The 21267-nt window shown below is 41.4% G+C and overlaps 1 protein-coding gene across 1 annotated transcript in view; it reads left to right on the forward strand.

Annotated features, from left to right (window-relative positions):
• SMYD3 (SET and MYND domain containing 3) overlaps positions 1–21267 on the forward strand; it is a 714015-nt gene that overhangs the window by 529422 nt on the left and 163326 nt on the right. Inside the window, exons 6-7 of the mRNA XM_082341269.1 lie at positions 15581–15648; positions 17200–17302. Coding sequence (XP_082197395.1) covers positions 15581–15648; positions 17200–17302 — 171 coding nt within the window. The remainder of the gene's footprint in view (positions 1–15580; positions 15649–17199; positions 17303–21267) is intronic.

Below are 21267 nucleotides of genomic sequence, written 5' to 3' on the forward strand. Positions count from 1 at the left end.
GACACCGGTATTAGGCCTTTCTAAGCGTTAGTCTCCTCATCTGTAAAGTGAGGTTGATATTAACTTTTCCCAACTTTTGTATAAGTAAAAGGATGAGTGAAAGCACCTCACGTAGTGCCTGACTCACTGTAGCTATTCAGAATATTAGTTTCCCTTCTTTTCCTAAAGTCTCTGTAATAATTACATCAAGAGCCCCTACCTTGGCTGTTGTGAACTCTGTCATTAGACTGGCCCTTTTTTTTTTTTTTGGCAGGAATCCTGTCATTTTTACCTAACCACACAATTCTACATTTTGGAGTGAAATTAAATCCAAAGTAAAGATTTCCCTTATTACTTCCTAAGGCTTTGAGAGAGAAAGTAATTAGAAAGGTAAGTTATGACTTTTCCAGATATCCTGCATTTAGCAGGCTAACTAAGAGAGTAGATGAGGAGGATTTCTGGGAGAGTCAGACAAAAAGGTCAGGGAAGCTACTAGATTTGACTGAAGTATGTGGAGGAGACAGTGTTTATATGACAGATATATTTTGTTTGAAGAAGGATTTTGAACCTACCCAAATATAGTAGCAATATATCGGGAGCAGAGGGTGTGCGTTAGCTAAAGCACATGTAAGAAATATAGCAACCCTAGGAAAGATCCAGAGTGTAATAGAAAGAGTTGAATTATTTGCAATGAAATCATAACTCAAATTAGAAAGGAAAAGCCTTGCCCAGAGGAAAGTTGAAGTTAAAGAGTAAGGACTGGCCACTCTTTAACCCCTTCCAAGGGTCTTTATCAAGAGAGGCAAGGGAAGTGTGGAAGAGGAAGTGAGCCTAGTGGAGCAATGGGAAAGGGGGAGGAGGGAGATTTAATGACGAAGCAGAAGTGAAGGAAAGGATGATGTGTAGCATTTATTTGTATATCTAGTGTGTCAGAATAATGGCTTTTTCCCTTCCTTTCTTTCCACAGGCACCCCTGCCTTTTTTTTTTTTTTTTTTTTTGGCTAAATAGTCAGGTCTAAATTATGACCATGGTAAAATGATGAAGGCAACTCAAAGTGAGATGAACTTCTGTTAATAATACTCAAATTCATGGAAAAACTTGTCTGTAGTTGACAGTCTTTACTGTCTTTAAAGTCTTGGCTTTAATTCCTTTTCATTATTTTCTATACCAATTCTTTGAAAGTAATTGACTAAGCGCTGCAGATAAACACATACTCATCTGGTTTGGTGTAATTTGTCTTCCCTGGCATCTTTACTGGCCGTGTTATCCTGAGGATTAGTTTCTATTTCAGTAAAATGAGAAATAGACTAATAGCATGCTGGGATGGTGATCATTTTTCTAGGGGGTTGGTTTTGCTCAAGAGCTGACATCAAATATGTTAAAAAGGAAATAAGCAGGGTAGCTCAACTGCCTTAAAATGGGTACACAACGTTCAAACGGTGACATAGTGAGAGACAAATCATTGCCCAACAGAATGTAATTATCATTGGACTGAGTCAGAGCTTGAGATGGGTCAGCAGAGAAGGGAAATTTGAAAGTCAATTCTTACCACCATCCCTAAATCCTTCCCAGGTATACCAGAGCAGATTCATCGAGAGGAAGGGAGTAGCAAAGGAGATAGAGGAGGTGGGGGAGAAGGAGGGTTGCAGAGGGAGAGAGGGATACTTATGAACCACAGTGGTTTGTGGGAACTCAAAAGTAAGCAGGTAGAATTAACACTATCAAAGGTAACACTCCGTCCGCCTAGCTTGTGGTAGGCATTCCCACGTCACAGTTTCCATTTTGTTCTCTCACTTGCTCAGCGCAGATTATCTGAGTTGTCAGTTTATGAGTATTTTCCAGTGCCAGCCTCAGGGGCTAACATGGTTTTGTGTATGAATATCTCAAATATTTACTGAGCCTCTGAGCATGTGTTGGGCTCTGAGGAGGAGGCCATGGTGAATCAGTTGTATTTCTTTCCTCAAGTCTATTTATCTATTCAGAAAATACTCATGGAGGCTTACTGTATACCAGACACATTAGTAAGTGCAAGTGTAGAAAATATCATGATTTATTTGCATAGCCTCCTGATAAGGAACACTTGGGTCATTTGCAGTTTTGGCATTTACAAAGGATGTTACTATGGACATTTTTCACATATGTGCCTCCCAGAGCTCCTTTGCAGGAGGTTCTCTTAAGTAGTGAAAATGAATGTACTACGGCTACACGCGTCAATGCATGCGAATCTTAGGAGCATAATGTTGAACCAAAAAAACAAAAACAAACACATACAAGTTGCAACCGTAAACGTGGTATGATTCTGTTCATAAGAAACCAGAAGCGTGCAAAAATAAACAATATGTTGTTTAGGGATACATGCATATGGAATGAACTATCATAAAAACAAGGGAATAAGAAACACAAAATTAAGATTGTAATTATCACTGGAAGATGGAGAGGGAATGAGTGAGATGGGGGGGTACAAAAGCTATTGTACTGTTCTACCAATATGGGAAGTTCTAGGTAATTTCTGTTAATTCAGTGGGTAAATGGAACCTTGACATAGATTTATATTAAGTATTATATTTATATTTTAAATATATATTTAATTTTTTATTTAAAATATTTTTAAAGGGAGGTGTGGATCATGACCTCAAGAAATTTATGGATTATTGAAATAGAAAAGACATATTAGCAAATAAATGCCACAAAGTGCTTAAGAGATGTAACTCGTTGTATTCAGTTGCTTATAGTCTAGTATAGAGATTGATTTTACATAATTAGCTTCAATTCAAAGTAGAATGTGATAAATGCTGTATGAATAAAGTGCTATGAGAGTACAGAGAAATAAAATTAATAGGTTATAAGAAAGCTTCTTGAAGGAGGTGCCATTTAAGCTGGATCTTGCAGGATGAATAAAATTATGAGCAACTTAGATCGTGATGGAAGAATTTGTTTAAAGAGGAAACACTGTTAACAAAAACGTAACACCACCTGAGTACAGGACACAACTGAGGGATGACAAAGAGACCAGTGTAACTGAAACAGACAGTGAGGGCTGGGTGTGGTGGAAAGGAGGGAGGAGGCTAGATTGAGGACCTTTAATGTCATGCTAAAGAATTTTGTCTTTATTCTGCAGCCACGAGGTGGATCTCATATTTCTCTTTATCTGGTGAAGTTTAAAGAATGGATTGGAAAAAGATGAGGGGGAGGGGATGCAGAGAGCCTACCTTGGAAAGTTGCAAGCAAAAGATCGTGAAGGTCCAAGAAGTAGTGGAAATGGGAAGAAAAGGATGAATGTGAGAGGTGATACAGAGATATGACCTGATTGGTCATTGAATTTGGAATGATCTACCACTTTCCTTAGCTTACCTTTTTGCCTTGGTTCTACATTGACTCCTGTATCTGTCTCATTTGATCTGCATCTTTGATTTATTTAATTGCCACTGAACAGCAACTCAGGAAAAGAGTTACCCAACTGCATTTTACCTAGCATCTTTAAAACACTTGTCTGGGAAAGATTAGCAGTATGTGACCACTACAAGTATTTATACCAGGGCAAATGTGTAAAGACTAAGGAGAAATATACTTTTCCTAATTACAGGATCTCTCAGGATTTGACCACTTATCTCTGATTTAATCACATCCGTGCATTAACATGTAAAGGTATTATGCCTAATGCGCTACATGTTAGTTTCTTTTCACTTAAAAGTATTGAGGCAGAAGGTAGATTGTCTGTCCACCCCCCCTTCCCCACCCCTGCCCCGGGAAAGCAATTGGAGATTGGTTTCCTGTGGACCGATACTCCAAGATGAGAATAGCAAGACAACTGAGAGAGGAGGCTGGGCCCTGCCCAGATAGAAGATAAAGAGACCACATATTTATCATTCTTGAAGTCAAGAAGACCTTCCCGACTAGAAAGGTCCTTGGAGATCAAAAAGGGAGGGGGCGCCACCCCATAGTAAGTGATGCAACTACCCATAAGCCTCTTCGATAGAATCCATCATGGCTGAGAGATGCACGCGCACACATGGGAGGATCCTGAGACATGACCAAATACGGACTCTGAACCAGGCAAATCAAAATCATTGGCCAAAGGAAACCCAGAAGAAACGACCCATATAAGTGATTTAAACTACCACGAGGGCGCGACTCTCTCCCTGAGTCTGCCCGTGTGTCTATCCACACGTACTACACTCTGTTTTTCTCCTAATAAACACTTGTTTCACAACTTTCCATCTTTGTGGGGATTCTTTTCTGCAAAGCCGAAGGGCCAGGGCCTTGTCACTGACCCCTGGTCTAATGGCTAGGATTTGGTTCTGTCACTGCCGCGACCCAACCTCAATCTCTGGCCGGGAACTGAAACCCTGCTTCAAGCCGCTGCAGGCCGAGGCCACCCGAGATCAGTATTACATCCATTAGCTCTTTTATTTTTAATTATTCAAGGTAAAGAGGATTATTGCGTTCCAAAAACATTAAACAGAAAATCTTTTTTAAAATTTCAACAAAAATCATTGTTGAAAATGTTTCTGAAGTTCTCTTGGCCTTAGTAGGTACAATTTACTGAACACATTTTAACCTTACTTGGTGTTGAGCTTCTAGGCTTCATTTGTGATGTGTAGTACTGTGGTTGAAGAACAGGCCACAAACTAATCACAGAATATAATTCAGAAACTATAAGCAGAGTTTTTGTTATTTTTGCTGTTCGTTCTTTAAAACTGAACCCTACATGTGAGCTAGTTTTCTTAAATTTTCTATCCCTACCTCCTCTGCTCAGACTAATATCCTGAAAAATATTTTTAGTTTATTTAAAGATTTCTTATAGTTGGAGTCCAGTATATCAATGTGTAGACAAGTTTCCCAATGTAGTAAATTTAAATATGGAAGAAAAAAAAAATCTCACCTTACTTTGTTTCTTTCTCCTAATACACTGATATAATAGTTTATATTATGACCAAAGAGGTCTAACTATCTTGAATTCCTCTTTGGGGAAACAACACTTTACCCAAAGGTATTTATTTTTATCACTTTCTGGGATGTTTTGGGGATTTCATGATTACATGCCTACCAAGTTCCTTTGTTTTAGATTCTTATAGCCTCCTGCTCAGCCTCTAATTGCTACCTACTCTATCTGATAACTGCCTTTCTGTTTTGATCCTAGTGCCTTACTAAAACTAAAGATATTTAGTCTTCACCTTGATATAGCGTCTAGGTATGTGCTGACCCCTGCGTAAGGAAAGGTAGTTGGATATATTAAGAAGGCTTTGGTTGGGACATGACACTCTATATGTGGTTGAGGGCATTTGGGGAGTTGAGGCTCATTTAGGAAGAGTTTTTACACCCCTCTGCTGTTGTGTGTAGCCAATGCTCTATCTGCCTTTAGCTTAGTAAAAACTTGCTCTGTCTACACTATACTACGAAACATATCATTAGAGCATGTCGACTTTCAGTGTTTCTTTTGCACAGAATGCTAGCCATGGTGGAAGCAGGGAGGGACACCTACCTTTAGTCATTAGCAGGAGCATCTGGGGAGCCTGTATCACAACCTGCTCAGTAGAACAATGGTAACAGTGGTGCCCATCACCCAATACTCTCCCTGCTTACCTATAAGCTGCCTCTTTATTGATTTGCTTCTGAAAATAAACTCTCTGACTTACTGGACTGAATTATTATCAGGCAGCCATGTAAAATCATTATATCTTTTTTCTATCCTTGTCAATCTTTTATTTTTTTCATGACAAGCCAAATACATACTGGCAATCAGTAATTCTCATACTTCTCTTTACTGTGAGTCTTTGTAACTTGTTTATTGTCAACTTACTGTTTCCTTAATCTTCTTTTCATGCCTTTTACTTTTCTATTTCATTTTTGCTCCATTTCCTAAAATGATCCTTGCATTTCAGTTTTTTTGAACTTCTCTTTTATTGATAATGCTTTGGTTTATTTTTCCGTTTCAGATACGCTTTACAGTAATAATCTTCACTTAGGGATATTTGTGTGTTATTTTCTTTGAAACCAAATTTCTTTTCCTGCCATTGATAACTTGACTAATTTTTTTCCACAAACTTCAGATTAATTCTCAGTTGGACTGTTATGCTATTCATTGTCTGTGAATTCAAAGTTGGAAACCTCACATATGCAAATTCATTTATATTTGCTTTAATTATCAAAATCTGTTTCCTTTAGTGAATATGTTTTGTTTTGCATTTAGATGTTGCTGGAAAATGAGGAGAGAGTATATGCAAAATAAGGCTGGAGGGAAAGAAAGAATCATTTGGAATTTTATTTTTTATTTTAAAAAATCTAATTAAATCTGTATAACTTAAGAAAAGGAAAACTTGACTCTTTTGTGATCATGAGGGTGGACTGTTGAATCTCACAAATTAGGAAGTTCGGATGTTTCTTCTTTGTGGAGGCAACTCTGAGAGTGATCATTATAAAGGACAATGCAAAGGAAGTGGGGAGTTTTAATGGCCAGACCACAGGCAGGATAATCTGATTTTTAATAGTTAGGATTTGTCTATGGTCATGAAAAAATATTCTTAAAAAGATATCTGAAGAGTATATGAAAATTGTGATAAAATGAACATTGAGTGGACAATTTACTCTCAGATACTTGTATAACCAAGGAATGCAGTGGGCTCTTGGCCACCAAAGACTCTGGCTGGTGCTATAAACGATTACCCACTCCTTGGCATTTAGGTAACAAGGGTGTTGCAGAAACAACATGCCCTGTTTTTCTTCAGGTCCTGTGTAGTTTCTGTATACGTCTTTGTATATCTTTCTTCAGTTCCTTACGTGTTGTCTTGAAGGCCAGTACTCTCCTTGAAAAATAGCCAGCTAAGATTCCGGAGCATACAATACCTATCTGTATGACTTGTCAGGATAATCATGAGTGACTTTGAAATCCGTCTGCAGTGTCTCTACCCAATGTATCCTCATAAACGCTTTCACTTGGTTATTTAGAGGGAGCTATGTGGTAGGTGGGGAAAAATGTGAACTTGGGTTTTAAAGTAACTAATTTAAATTCCATTCCAGGGAAAATTGCACTGCTTAACTGAGTATGGAAAGAAGATAGTGGGAACATATGTGCATTAGGTCACCTCCAGAGCATAGCCAAATTTGGCAAGACCGTTGACTTGACTCAAGTGATGTAACTTCATACCGGGATTGTACTTTGGGTTTTGAGTGACTTATGATAGTCTGTTTTATGATGACTGATTCAGAGGATGGTGAAAACAATGAACTGACAGTGGTGAATGCCTTTGGGTGATGCTAAGAGTCACCCAACCCAGAGCCAACCCAGTCTGTTAGTGGGAGGGGTTCTGAGAGGTCAGAGCTCAGGGCCTGATGTGGCCGTGCTGACACAGACGTCCTGTATGTCCTCCAATACCAGCTGTATAGACCTCTATTTACGTTCCTCCGGGAACCTGGAGCTGTACATAGTGATGTTGTATTTCATTAATCCCAAGGTTCATATTTTTCACACTTTCACATCTCTGAAATTGGAATCTGTTTTACGACTAATAGCATAATATAGTTTGTTAGTGGTTTTTCTTAGTGGTGCAAAATATAATGGTGCATCTTACTAATTACCGAGTTTGTCTTATAGTTGATGAACTGGGTAATAATAATGATCTCGCTACTATTTACCAAGCTTCCTGTGTGCCAGGAGCCATTCTGAGGCCTGCATGTATTATCTCACTTAATCTGCACAATTCCTCAGGTTTATAGCTTTCTGGTAAATTCTGCTCTTTTATTTCTGGCTTTTCCTAATCTAAACTAATTGGCCAATAGTGTAGAAATGCAGACACATAATTTAGCACATTTCACCCCACATAAAAAATACAGATTCCCTATGTTTTTAAATGTGATCAGGTGGGAAGGCAGAAGGCATCCATGAAACAAGAGACCACGATCATACTTATTTGGGAGGAAGATGGCAGGAGGGCCATGTGGGAAGGAGGAGTTTTCTCCATATTCTGTCTCTGATCCTTCCCTGTGTGAATGCCTACAAATACCGTGACAGTCACGTGACAAGGTATCAAGGCCTCATTTTCTCCTTCTTCCTTTAGCTGCTTGCTCTTTTGTAGCTGATTGATCTTTCCAGCCTGTATTGGGGAGCGAGTATCCCTTTCTTTGTGGCACTAATTTGGTAAGGGCGGCTGGCTGCAGTCAGACAATGGAAGAGTGGAAACTTCAAAGGCCACCCATTTTAATTTACGTCTCCCAGCTGGTCTTCAGTAATCCCCAGCAATCCTTCGTGTGAATGATCAGAGGGTGGGGGGGCCAGTGCGCCACCCAGGGCCGTGGAAGACCAGCGGTCTCATGTGTTTCTAAATTGAGCAGACAGATTAGAGTGCTGCCCTGCGTCATTGCAACTTGGATTTTGACAGACTGACTTGCAAAGAGATACGGCCAATAGTCAGGAAAATAATCTTTGGCTGAGGAAGGCCAAACTTTGTCAGAACTGGAGAGAAATGTGACGTTTTTTACATTCTTATTTCACTTGGATCACCAGGCAAAGTGGTGAAAGGGGTAGTTTTTGCTCCTTGCTGTCGGTGCCTTGGTGCATAATAAGCCCTTAATAAATGAGTGAATAAATCTCCAATTCTGAAGGCCCCGGCTACAACACTGTTCCAGACCTCGCCTTTCACTTAACCCCCTCTCCCAATCTGTCCTGTATATAATTCCTTCGGGCCTGAGTTTTCTGCTAAGACAAACTAAATTCTGCTACCTTTGTGAGAGCTGGTGAATATGTACCAGAGAATAGCACATGGATTTCTCTTAGCTTGCTTTTCCTCGTCCTTAAAATGAAGCTAAAGTACTAATAGCTTGTTGGTGAGGGGCTGGAGAAGTAGACAAGATAAGATGAGAAGTCCTTCAAAGGGCACCACAGAAATGTCAGATGTCTCTCAGGCTACACATTTGGGTTTAGTAAAGGCTTTTCTGTGCTGGAAAACTGTGAGCTCAGTAGTATGATTTTCACACAGCCTCAGCAAGTGGTGGAGGAAGGCGTTGAGGTCATCCCTACCCAGGCGGCTGTCCTCCCGAGAGTCACCCTGGCCTGCATTCAGCCCTTCCTGCATCTCCTTTCTGGTTCTTTTTCTTTGCTTTCTTTCTTTCTTTTTTTTAAATTGAAGTATATCCTTCCTGGCTCTTCAGCAAAAACAATTAAATCATGGTATTTTAGGTACTACTATCTTTAATACTGCTGTGCCTTTTTTTCTCGTCTCCACAACATGGAGTGAGAAGAAGAGACATTTTAGAGGTTTGTGAGTCTTTTTAAACCAAGAAAGAAATGTGGTGGGTATTTTCTACAATCTGTGTCAAAACCCTAGACCCCTATTCCTTTTACTTATTGGTGTTTACTTTGTAATAGCTACTATTATCAGATGTCACCACCTTTAACTTTTGAAAGTCAAAGGGGTCTGTGTAGGTATTAGGTTTATGCCAGTTTTCCTCAATCTAAGGAACCAGATTTTTAGAGTTTATAATTAAGTTGATATTTTCCCACTGTGTCACATAAGGAATAAGAAGTTTGAGTTACACTCGTGACTCCAGACTCCAGGTACCTCCTCTGGCAACTGCTTCTTCAGTGAGCCTTCGCTGACCTGCCCCAGCTGAGATAGTGACCCCTCTGCTGGGCACTAGTACAGTTCGCATGTTGTTAACTGACTAATACAGCTGTCTCCCCTGCTGGTCTCAGAGTCCTTGAGGGCAGGGTTCTGACCTTGTATCTTCTTATAGTTCCAGAACCTAGTCTGTGTAAGTCACTGTGACTTCCTACAACTCTGACTTTGTTGTAGGAAGGAATGGAGATGGGGAGAGAGAGAAAAGTGGGAAGGAGAGGAGGACATTAAGAGAACTTTTTTTTTGGCTGTACGGTGATGATTGCCTTGGTTTATTTATACATTTTTTAAATAATTTTATATTTTACATTTTAAAAATAAATTTATTTATTTATTTATTTTTGGCTGCATTGGGTCTTCGTTGCAGTGCAAGGGCTTCTCATTGTGGTGGCTTCTCTTGTTGCCGAGCACGGGCTTTAGGCGCACGGGCTTCAGTAGTTGTGGCACACGGGCTTCAGTAGTTGTGGCTCGCGGGCTTCAGTAGTTGTGGCTCGCGGGCTCTAGAGCGCAGGCTCAGTAGTTGTGGCGCACGGGCTTTGTTGCTCCGCGGCATGTGGGATCTTCCTGGACCAGGGCTCGAACCCGTGTCCCCTGCATTGGCAGGCGGATTCTTAACCACTGCGCCACCAGGGAAGTCCTGCCTTGGTTTATTAACAATTCTATATAGAAGTCACAAAGGCTAACAAAGTCACTGATATTAAACAAACATTTTTTGAACGCAGTGTGTCAGACATGTCTGAGCCAGGAGGAAAAAAAGAATAAAGTAGAAGTTCTACTCTCTTGGAAGTCAGGTATACAGAAATAGCTGTAATATCGTGTGCCGAGTGTGGGCGTGAGCATGTGGACAGCGTGCAGGAGCAAAGGGCGAGGGGTCTCCCTCCCCAGCTGGCTGAGACCGGAGGCCTCCCAGGAGAGAAGACTTTTCAGAAGAGGCCGGGAAGAGACTGGAAGATTTGGCCAGGACCAGATCCAAGCCCAGCAGTCAGCCACTCTCCCTCGCCCGGGGCTTGTCTATCTTTTTAAAGCTCGTGCTTCTATATTGCTTTCCTACTAAGGAGTCCCTCTAACTAACCAAGAAGAGTCCATCAGACTTTACTTTCAGCAATACGCATTATAGAAGAAAAGATGTATTTAATCTGCCTTTCCAAATCCCCTCCTCTTCACATTCTGATGAACTCTGAATGGGACAAGGGGGTCTTCCCTTACGAATCTCTGTAGGTCACTACTGAAGTGGTGCAGGGTGCGTGCCGGTGTTTTATCATCACCAACTCAGGCGCCTGGTCAGGAGAGAGGCTGGGAAGAGTACCATTTATGTATTCATTATGCTGTTTAATTTAATATGGTACCAGAAGAAAGGACAAATAATCACATCGTGTCCTTGCATTGAAGTCCCACCCATCTGTTGTGTATCTGTCTGTCTGTAAGAGTGGCTGGTGGAAGCGGGGAAGGGCTGATTACCTCTTAGAGAAAGGGTTGGGGTGTGGGTGGGAATGAAGCCATGGTTTATTTTCTCTTTTACTTGCTTCTATATTTCTGAAAATAAAGGAGCACACCTTGAGAGATCACAAGAGGGACTGTCTAACCTGAGAGCCTAGTTTCTTGCATCCTCTGGACTCCGTAACTAGAGTTGTGACTCTCTAGTCTGGTGTCCTTTGCTTCCTGGCTCCCGCTCACGTGGGTCATTGGGCAGTGTCCAGGGATTGGGTAGGCATGGGAAGCCACAGAAGGATTGACCCACTGAGGTGCTCCTGCATCTGTGGCCACTGCTCGCCAGAAACAGCTCCAGATGCTGTAGCCCCCAGAACACCCTGGTGCAGGCCTGTGCAGCTTGCAGATGAGTCATGCACACTTCACGTGCTCTAATGTGAAATATGTGCTTCTGGGGTTTCAGTCCCTGAGATGTCAAGTACGATCAGTGTGACAAACCCTCGCCTGCCAGATTTTCTCCTGGAAAGAATATTCACCTTAATTTCTACATAGTGAGCATAACCTCAGCTCACACTTGAATTCATCCTTCGTTTGGGGATTACATTAAGCAGTTGGTTAGTGTTCAGTATTATCTTTCACATGGAATATTTTTCTGCAGTTTTCTTTTCTCCATTAACTTGATGGAAAATCAGTTACCTTGATTGGAGGCGCACTCTGCTATATTCGATTCAGCCTCAATCAGGTGATACTCACCACCTAGCATACGTCATTTAGGAATTTAGTACTGGAACTCAGAAAAGTTACAGTGAGGAATACTGGCACTGCCCACGGGTAGATTTTTGCTCCAGTTACATGGAAAGAGAATGGTGAAACTGGATTATCATGTAAGAGAACATTTTTAGAGATTCAAGTTGAACAAAAGAATCTTTAAGTATGCTCTGTGGAAAAAAGTTGAATTCATTGTGATAATAAACTTTTTGGATAGGAGCATGACTAAATACAATTTTTAACAGAAAAGACTCCTACGTCAGAGCTATGGAAACCTACAACAATATTCTATAGTAAGTTATTTAAGAATATCATAGTAGTTCTGAGCCTCAGGATGTGGGAGGGAAATTAAACAATGGAAATCATGTTCCAGGGCTTTATATTTTTATACATACTTGGCAGACATCTATAGTAAGTGCTTTTTTCATCAGATGACTTATAAGGAGGTGAAATGCTAGGTGATGTCCTCAGGGAAAGAACAATGGGCAAATTTGTGAATATCATTCCTGTTCTGCTTTCGATTATCAAGGACAATTGTTGAAGATATAATAAGTTCTGCTGTGAGTAAAGCCCTTAGAAAAATGAAAATATGGGTGGATTTTAGAAAGCAAACATTTTATCTAAAGGGGCTTCATTCTGTGAATCCTCATTTGCTAACATTTGGTAGTTTGACCTTGGAAAACATGTAAAATAGGAAGCACAATTTTATGATTGCTGTTCCCTCAGTTATGACATTGGCCTTGATGTTGATTTTAGCCTTGACAAGTCAATACTGAGTATTCTATATGTCTAGTGAACACTATTTGTGACCACAGCTTGAAATGTGACAGACACTTTTAAAGTTGTGGAAGCAGTACTTGAATGTACCAGGGTCTAGAAGGACACATGTCCCAGTATATTGTGATATGGGATGTGATAAAGTACTTTACTTAAGTAAGATTATTTTATTTATTACCTGGCTTGTATAGTAAAATACATTTGCAAAATCAATAATATTCATATAACATAAGGACAAAATTTTAATTTTTCCATTGAACAAGTGGTATACATAGTTTAATTTGCTTTAAATTAGTTTTGTACCCCCCCACCAAAAAAAAGCATTATTTATCAACACATAGATTTTTAAATGAATGTTTTTGGTTTGGCCTTAGATAGCATCATGGTTTCATGACCTGATGTTTACCGTTACTATCATTTACTTTTTAAAAACCAGTCAACTAAAAAAAAAAAAAAAAAAAAAACCAGTCAGCTTAGATTTTATAATTTTTGTATTCTGTTTCTAAGTGACAAGGTAAGAGAGAAGGTTTTGGGTAACTGGTTGCAGCACATTTCAAATAACACACTGCAGGGACTTCCCTGGTGGCGCAGTGGTTAAGAAACCGCCTGCCAATGCAGGGGGACACGGGTTCAAGCCCTGGTCCAGGAAGATCCCACATGCTGCAGAGCAACTAAGCCCGTGCACCACAACTACTGAGCCTGTGCTCTAGAGCCTGCAAGCCACAACTACTGAAGCCACGCTCCACAGCAAGAGAAGCCACCACAATGAGAAGCCGGTGCACCGCAATGAAGAGTAGCCCCTGATCGCCACAACTAGAGAAAGCCCGCACACAGCAATGAAGACCCAACGCAGCCAAAAATAAATAAATAAATTTATAAAAATAAATAAATAAATAAAATAATGAAGAGAAGTAAATCTAACACATGGCACATATTGTTTAAAATTTCTCTTTCTCTTTCCTGCTCCATCCCTATTATTTACTTATTTATTTATGGCTGTGTTGGGTCTTCATTGCTGCGCGCAGGCTTCCTCTAGTTGCAGCGAGCGGGGGCTACTCTTCGTTGCGGTACGCAGGCTTCTCATTGCAGTGGCTTCTCTTGTTGCGGAGCATGGGATCTAGGGCACATGAGCTTCAGTAGTTGTGGCACATGGGCTCAGTAGTTGTGGCTCGTGGGCTCTGGAGCACAGGCTCAGTAGTTGTGGCTCACGGGCTTAGTTGCTCCACGGCGTGTGGGATCTCCCTGGACCAGGGCTCAAACCCGTGTCCCCTGCATTGGCAGGCAGATTCTTTTTTTTTTTTTTTTTTAACATCTTTATTGGAGTGTAATTGCTTTACAATGGTATGTTAGTTTCTGCTTTATAACAAAGTGAATTAGTTATACATATACATATGTTCCCATATCTCTTCCCTCTTGCATCACCCTCCCTCCCGCTCTCCCTATCCCACACCTCTAGGTGGTCACAAAGCACAGAGCTGATCTCCCTGTGCTATGCGGTTGCTTCCCACTAGCTATCTATTTTACATTTGGTAGTGTATATATGTCCATGCCACTCTCTCACTTTGTCACATCTTACCCTTCCCCCTCCCCATACCCTCAAGTCCATTCTCTAATAGGTCTGTGTCTTTATTCCCATCTTGCCACTAGGTTCTTCATGACCTTTTTTTTTTTTCCCCCTTAGATTCCATATATATGTGTTAGCATACGGTAGTTGTTTTTCTCTTTCTGACTTACTTCACTCTGTATGACAGACTCTAACTCCATCCACCTCACTACAAATAACTCCATTTCGTTTCTTTTTATGGCTGAGTAATATTCCATTGTATATATGTGCCACATCTTCTTTATCCATTCATCTGATGATGGACACTTAGGTTGCTTCCATGTCCTGGCTATTGTAAATAGAGCTGCAATGAACATTTTGGTACATGACTCTTTTTGAATTATGGTTTTCTCAGGGTATATGCCCAGTAGTGGGATTGCTGGGTCATATGGTAGTTCTATTTTTAGTTTTTTAAGGAACCTCCATAGTGGAGGATAGTGGCTGTATCAACTTACATTCCCACCAACAGTGTAAGAGTGTTCCCTTTTCTCCACACCCTCTCCAGCATTTATTGTTTCTAGATTTTTTGATGATGGCCATTCTGACTGGTGTGAGATGATATCTCGTAGTTTTGATTTGCATTTCTCTAATGATTAATGATGTTGAGCATTCTTTCATGTGTTTGTTGGCAATCTGTATATCTTCTTTGGAGAAATGTCTGTTTAGGTCTTCTGCCCATTTTTGGATTGGGTTGTTTGTTTTTTTGATATTGAGCTGCATGAGCTGCTTGTAAATCTTGGAGATTAATCCTTTGTCAGTTGCTTCATTTGCAAATATTTTCTCCCATTCTGAGGGTTGTCTTTTGGTTTGTTTATGGTTTCCTTTGCTGTGCAAAAGCTTTTAAGTTTCATTAGGTCCCATTTGTTTATTTGTGTTTTTATTTCCATGTCTCTAGGAGCTGGGTCAAAAGGATCTTGCTGTGATTTATGTCATAGAGTGTTCTGCCTATGTTTTCCTCTAAGAGTTTGTTAGTGTCTGGCCTTACATTTAGGTCTTTAATCCATTTTGAGTTTATTTTTGTGTATGGTGTTAGGGAATGTTCTAATTTCATACTTTTACATGTACCTGTCCAGTCTTCCCAGCACCACTTATTGAAGGGGCTGTCTTTTCTCCACTGTATATGCTTGCCCCCTTTATCAAAGATAAGGTGACCATATGTGCATGGGTTTATCTCTGGGCTTTCTATCCTGTTCGATTGATCTATGTTTCTGTTTTTGTGCCAGTACCATACTGTCTTGATTACTGTAGCTTTGTAGTATAGTCTGAAGTCAGGGAGCCTGGCAGGTGGATTCTTAACCACTGCGCCACCAGGGAAGTCCCAAGGATCCTACATTTTATTTTGAAAATTTTTGTTGTCTTGCCTATGAAGTTTCTTAGGTGACTGGTAATCCTGTCTCCCCCTTGTTTTTACAGGTGATCTGCAACTCTTTCACCATCTGTAATGCGGAGATGCAGGAAGTTGGTGTTGGCCTGTATCCTAGGTATGGTGGATGGCATTTCATTTACTGGAAGAAGCAACTTTAATTCCCACCCACCTCCCCACCCTTTTAAAAGTAGTTAGAAAGGCTGTTACAAGCAGCTGGTTCAAGAGCCACGCTTGAAACTTAATGATAAGTTACAAGAAAATGGAAAATGTGAAGTTAAAAAAAAAAAAACCGTTTTATATCACCACATTATATGCTATGGTATTAACAGAGAGGCATACCTCAGATCTAAATTCTTGTTCTCAGGAACTTTGAGGTAAAAAGTTGGGGATTGTGGGTGCTAATAAACCATCAGGCTGAGATTTTGTTATTCCCCCACCCTTCTGGGCTGATGCACATGATCGTTTCACCAGACTTGCCATACTGCGCCAGTTGGGTTCATTTGGTCTTTCGACTTAGCATACTCTGAGCCCCATTGCTCCAGGAGGCGAGAACACTTTCAGGCTCTGGCCTTCTGAAGTGTTCTCTCCAGCTATCTCTGAGGTGATCTGAATCACTGAGCTACTAGACTGTCCTTCCACAAGCACTCCAGGGTCACTCCTAGTTTCCTTTTGTTTTCATGCTATTAGGGTCCTAATACAAATAGGGTCTTTCTTATAATTAACTGTGAGTCTGAGAATTCAGCTTCTTATTTTTCACATGTTATCAACTACATGTCTATGGTATGGGTCCTCAAAAAGCAGTAACATAGACTAGTTCAGAGCATGGGCTCTGAGTTCAGACCACCTGGTTCAAACTCAGTCACCATTTACTAGTTATGTGTCCTTGGGGAAGTCATTTAACTTCCATGTGTCAGTTTCCTCATCAGTAAATGATCCTCAGAAGATTATGGTGATGGTTAAATTTGATAAACATGCTCAGGTGCTAAGAAAGTGGTTTCTACATGGTGATGCTCACTTACAGTTATTTCTAACTGTAAATGTGGTGGCAGCTTAAATCCATTCCCTCCCCAGATGGAAAAAAAAAATGTGCCTCCAAGGTAATAAAATGACTTGGCCATGGCCCAGAATGCATGAGGGTCTCGTTAGCGAGATAACCTAGCGTTCTGTTGAAGAGGAAGTACTCCTAATTATTCTTCAGCATAGTTGTGCATGTTCTCGTGAAGGTGGCAGTTCCTCCAAAGGAGATTGACAAATGCGGTCCTGTGTGGGAAGCTCAGTGGTGTCTTGGCTGCGGTTTTAACTGCCGTATCCCATTATCTCAGAAATTATTCCTTTGCAAGTCAGTTTTTTTCTCCCATCTTCATGTTGGGTTGCCTTACTGGCTGGTATAATGAGACAACTACCTCCCCTCACCCATCCCCCCCGAAGGACTCAGAAAATGTTTTTATTAACAAACTTCCCTAGTGAGCCTCCGTCTCGGGGAGCGTTTCACTTCACAGGAAGTGGGCTAGTGGCCCTAGAGCACTCAATCCCTGGTACACTGTCAACCTTACCTGTCCCCCTGCCCCTAAGCTAAAGTGTCTTTTGCCCACAGTAGTCGTTAAGTTTAGATATTTGATTCCATCTTCTGGGCCACGATGGTCTCTCCTTTTTTTCTTTCCTGCAGTATGTCTTTGCTCAATCACAGCTGTGACCCCAACTGTTCAATTGTGTTCAACGGACCCCACCTCTTACTGCGTGCAGTCCGAGACATTGAGGCCGGAGAGGAGGTAAGGAACCCGTGTTTCCCACTGGCTGGCCTCCTTTTCCATCAGAGACCCTCTCAGCAAGGCGCTGCCCTAAAGCCAGTTGTGCCTGAGGGGCAGCTTTTCATTGTCCTTCTGCCAAGGAGCAGATGTATAACACCTCTACCCAGCGACTGATTTACCCATCACCTCTCCCAGATTATAGATGAGCTAACTTTTTTTTTTAATCACCGTTTTTCTGGATGATGATAGTTCCTGTTGTATGTGTGTGTGGGAGAGGTGTGTGTGTGTGACAGAGTGTGTGTTCTGTGCATGTGACAGTTCAGCGGCCCCTTGCATCTCTGCAAGTGGTCATCCTTCCATAGGCAGGGAGGGCAGCCCAGCTTGTGAATGAGATCCCAAAGGCTTACTTATTCCCAAGGTCCCTAATTGCATTTCAGAGGTGACTCGTTTCTACCTTCATGTTAAGAAAGCAAACGAGTTTTACTCTTTCAGGTTATCGTTGGACCTTTACAAACCTATCAGCATCAGCATCTCTGGGTAACTGTCCAAGCAGAGATGTGAAGGGAATAGGGGACAGGAAGTGTGACCTCCAGCAGTGAACTGGCCTTGACTCTTGCAGTTTTGCAGGCTGCCCAGCCAGTCTCTTTTGATGAGGAGCCTTCTGAGAAGTCCGAGGTCTCGCAAGGCAGCTGCAGGTGGGCTGCTCCAGGGCTGCTGAACCCGATCCTGACAGGGTTGACACAATTACTACCCGGAATTCTGGGTTATAGATATTTACACTTTTTAGAACCCAGTTTCCTTCTACCTTCCAATTTGCTAAAGTGGATATTTATTGCAAGGAAAACAGACCATCATAAGCTTTTATTGCATTTATGCAGCACTCAGCCAATAAAACCTGAACTCAGAGGTACCATATTTTATGTAGACAGGGATTTGGCTTTGATAAGACTCAGTCCAAACTGATTTTCAACTGAATAAGCTGTCTCTTATACAGCCACTTACTGAATTTCCAATTTTTAGGATCAGTGTAGTTGGTACACTGGGATATCTGTCAACAGTATATAGAATTTAGATATTTTTCCTTGGGTCGTATGTGACTTCAAGGCAGGTAAGAAGTGGGGACCACTATCCAATTTCAACTTTAGTTTGGGAGCTGAGAGATGGCTACCTTTTGATAATGATGGTGGTGGTGTTGTTTTACTAAATTTTTTGAAAAAGAGGTAACTTGACAAGCAAACAGAAAAACTATTGGAAACAGTTGGACTTTTCAGAAACAACAAAGAAATCTCTTTATATCTTGTTTTCTAGGCTTGGCTGCCAGTTCTTCTCCTTGGTTGTTTTTCATTTAGTTGAAAAAACACTGTCTTTTGGTGCTTATTTCACGTCCTTCTCTTTCCATCTCTGGAGCAACAAGCAAATCCTTCCTCTTGCCTGACACAGAATATTCTGCTCAGCATCAGGCCCTGCAGACTCAGATATTTTTCCCTATGGTACTTATCAAAGCGGCTTCTCAACAAAGAGAGGATTCTCCCCATAAGTCCTTTATATACCAGCTTGTTCAGAAAATAAATTTCTTTCCCTACCATTAGACATGTCTTGGTGCGTGACGTTTTCTCTGCTCAGTTGCTCCCCTCTGTCTGCCCACCATTTCTACCTGTCTTAACATTATCCACCCCTCAAGGCCCTCTCAAACATCATGTCTTCTATAAAGCTTTTGCTGATTTCTCAAATTAAAGTATCTTTTCTTCTGAGCTCTCTCTTACAGCAGTTATTAATATTTCTTTGGCACTTATTCCAGCTCTTTTGGTGACTTCTCCACTCAGCTGTGAGCTTCATGAATACAGGCAGTTGTGTCTTACTGTGTCTCCTTTAGTACCTAGCACTTTGCCTTACACCCCAGGAGGCATTCAGTAACACTTCGTTGGGTTGCCTTTCTGTTAAATCGAGCATACATAGTGTAAAGACCAGCAGTGTTCCTCACTGAGGGCGCTGTTGGCATCCCGGATGGGACGGCTGTTCGCTGTGTATGACGGTTGCATCAGTGAGGAACTCCCATGTCTAGTCCCTGCTCAGTTCATGCTTGTAGCCACCCCAACACTGAAAATACATCCTGCACACTTAAAACCGGCCCCTTGTGGTAGAGGTAGTGAAGAGGGAGAAAGGACATTTTGAGGTTAATTAAGAGGGACAGTTCCTTTTTACTGTGCAAATATTGGCTTTTGTGAAATTGGATAAAGAAGGAAATGTAGAAATTTTGAATTATAGCATCAATTTTGCATTTTGGCTTTATTGCTCATTAGGGCACCCCCAGTTTTAAAATGTGCTATTTGGGATGGAAGTACCAGAATGTAGGCTGCATGAGAGAAGACTGGATAGCGCCTGTAATATAGAAACTCCTCAGTCTGTATTTGTTGAGTGAATGAATGAGGTTTGCTGGAGACAAAACCAGAGGTGGAATAGAACCTTAGACCCATTTTGAAACTACCACCAATCCTCAGGTGTGTCCCATGGGCCCCGGAAAGAAAGTAACATGAAAGCCAACGCATTGCCAGTTTGAGATGAGAACATTTCAAACCTCACACAAGGAGAACTGGAAAATTACACAGGGTTCCACCATAACAGAAATTTCTTACCTTTGTTTCTCTCCACATAAAGTCATCCTTTGGACTTTTTGGACCATTTCCCTTCGTACCAGCACCACATATAACACTTTGCTGTTTAAGGATTTTCACTGTGATGTTGAGTTCTGGGACTGTTTTGTGTCTAGCAGGGGGTGGGGGCTGTTTTTTGTTTCGTTTGTTTGTTTGTTTGGGTTTTTGTCTCCTCATCCAGCACCTCCTACCAGGAGATGTGTGTATTATAGTTTAAGTCGTGGCTCACATGCTGGGTTGCTGATGGCTGCCTCTTCTGGGTTTTGTTAAGCTACGAAACACATGTTATCACCTGACAGTCTTCAAGAACGTGGACCATGGAAGAAAGCTGGACAGTCCAGGCCACCCTCATGGGATCTCCTGGTTAGAAGAGATTGTAGCTGTTTTACACATAATGCCACTGGCTGCCAGTGTTCTCTGGAGCCACAGCAATGAGAGAAATGCGATCTGCACAGATTGAGCGTATCAGTATCCCCAAGTATCAGTTTTCATCTAAAATGTTTTGGGATCATAACGGTCTTTGTCTTCTCCCAGCCATCTCTATTTGCTAAGTCATTTAACAAATTCACTGCATGCTTACTGGTATCATGTACTGGGGTGGGCGTGGGGAATACAAAGATGAGTAAGACCTTGCCTTGCCTTCAGGAACTCAAGGTGTAATTGAGGAAACTGACACAGAACAGAACACAGTAATAGAAGATGAAAACTAAAATAGTGTAAATGGGCACAGGGCTTTCTAGAAGTTCAGAGCAGGGACCCTCAAGTGGTGGTAAGGAGCAGGGGTGGTGGGAGAGGATAAGGAAGGCTTCCAGAGAAGTGACTCCTAGACTTTTAAAGGATCCAGCGGGTTAAAGTTGGCTAAGACAGGGGCAGGCATTCTAGACAAAGACATAGGGGCCAGGGACAGAATGGTGACTTCAAGGAACAGGAAGCAGTTCACATCAATAGACTGACAAATTCAGATGTGACCAGCGGATGAGGGAATATGCAGGGACCAGACCAAGCAACCCATGGGGGCCTTATTGAGGATCTCAGTTCACCTGAAGGGTCTGTAACAGTGCCTGGTGTATAGGATGCACTCATTAAATATTTGTTGGAAGGGAGGGGGACAGGAAATGGGACATCACTGAAGAGTTTAAGTAAAGGAACGGCACGATGAGTTTTTCCGTGTGTAGGCAAGATTGGGAGAATGATGCATAATCCAGGCAAGAGGTGGCAGTGGCAGCCTGAAGACGGGAGATTCAGGTGGTGGCTTGTGATGGGGGATCTGAAGAATATATTTATAAGCTAGAATTAGCAGAATTTGAAAATTGACTGACTCTGAGGGTGTGACAA

Source organism: Balaenoptera borealis (assembly GCF_965194805.1).
Source record: "Balaenoptera borealis genome assembly, chromosome: 1".
Lineage (NCBI taxonomy): Eukaryota > Metazoa > Chordata > Mammalia > Artiodactyla > Balaenopteridae > Balaenoptera > Balaenoptera borealis.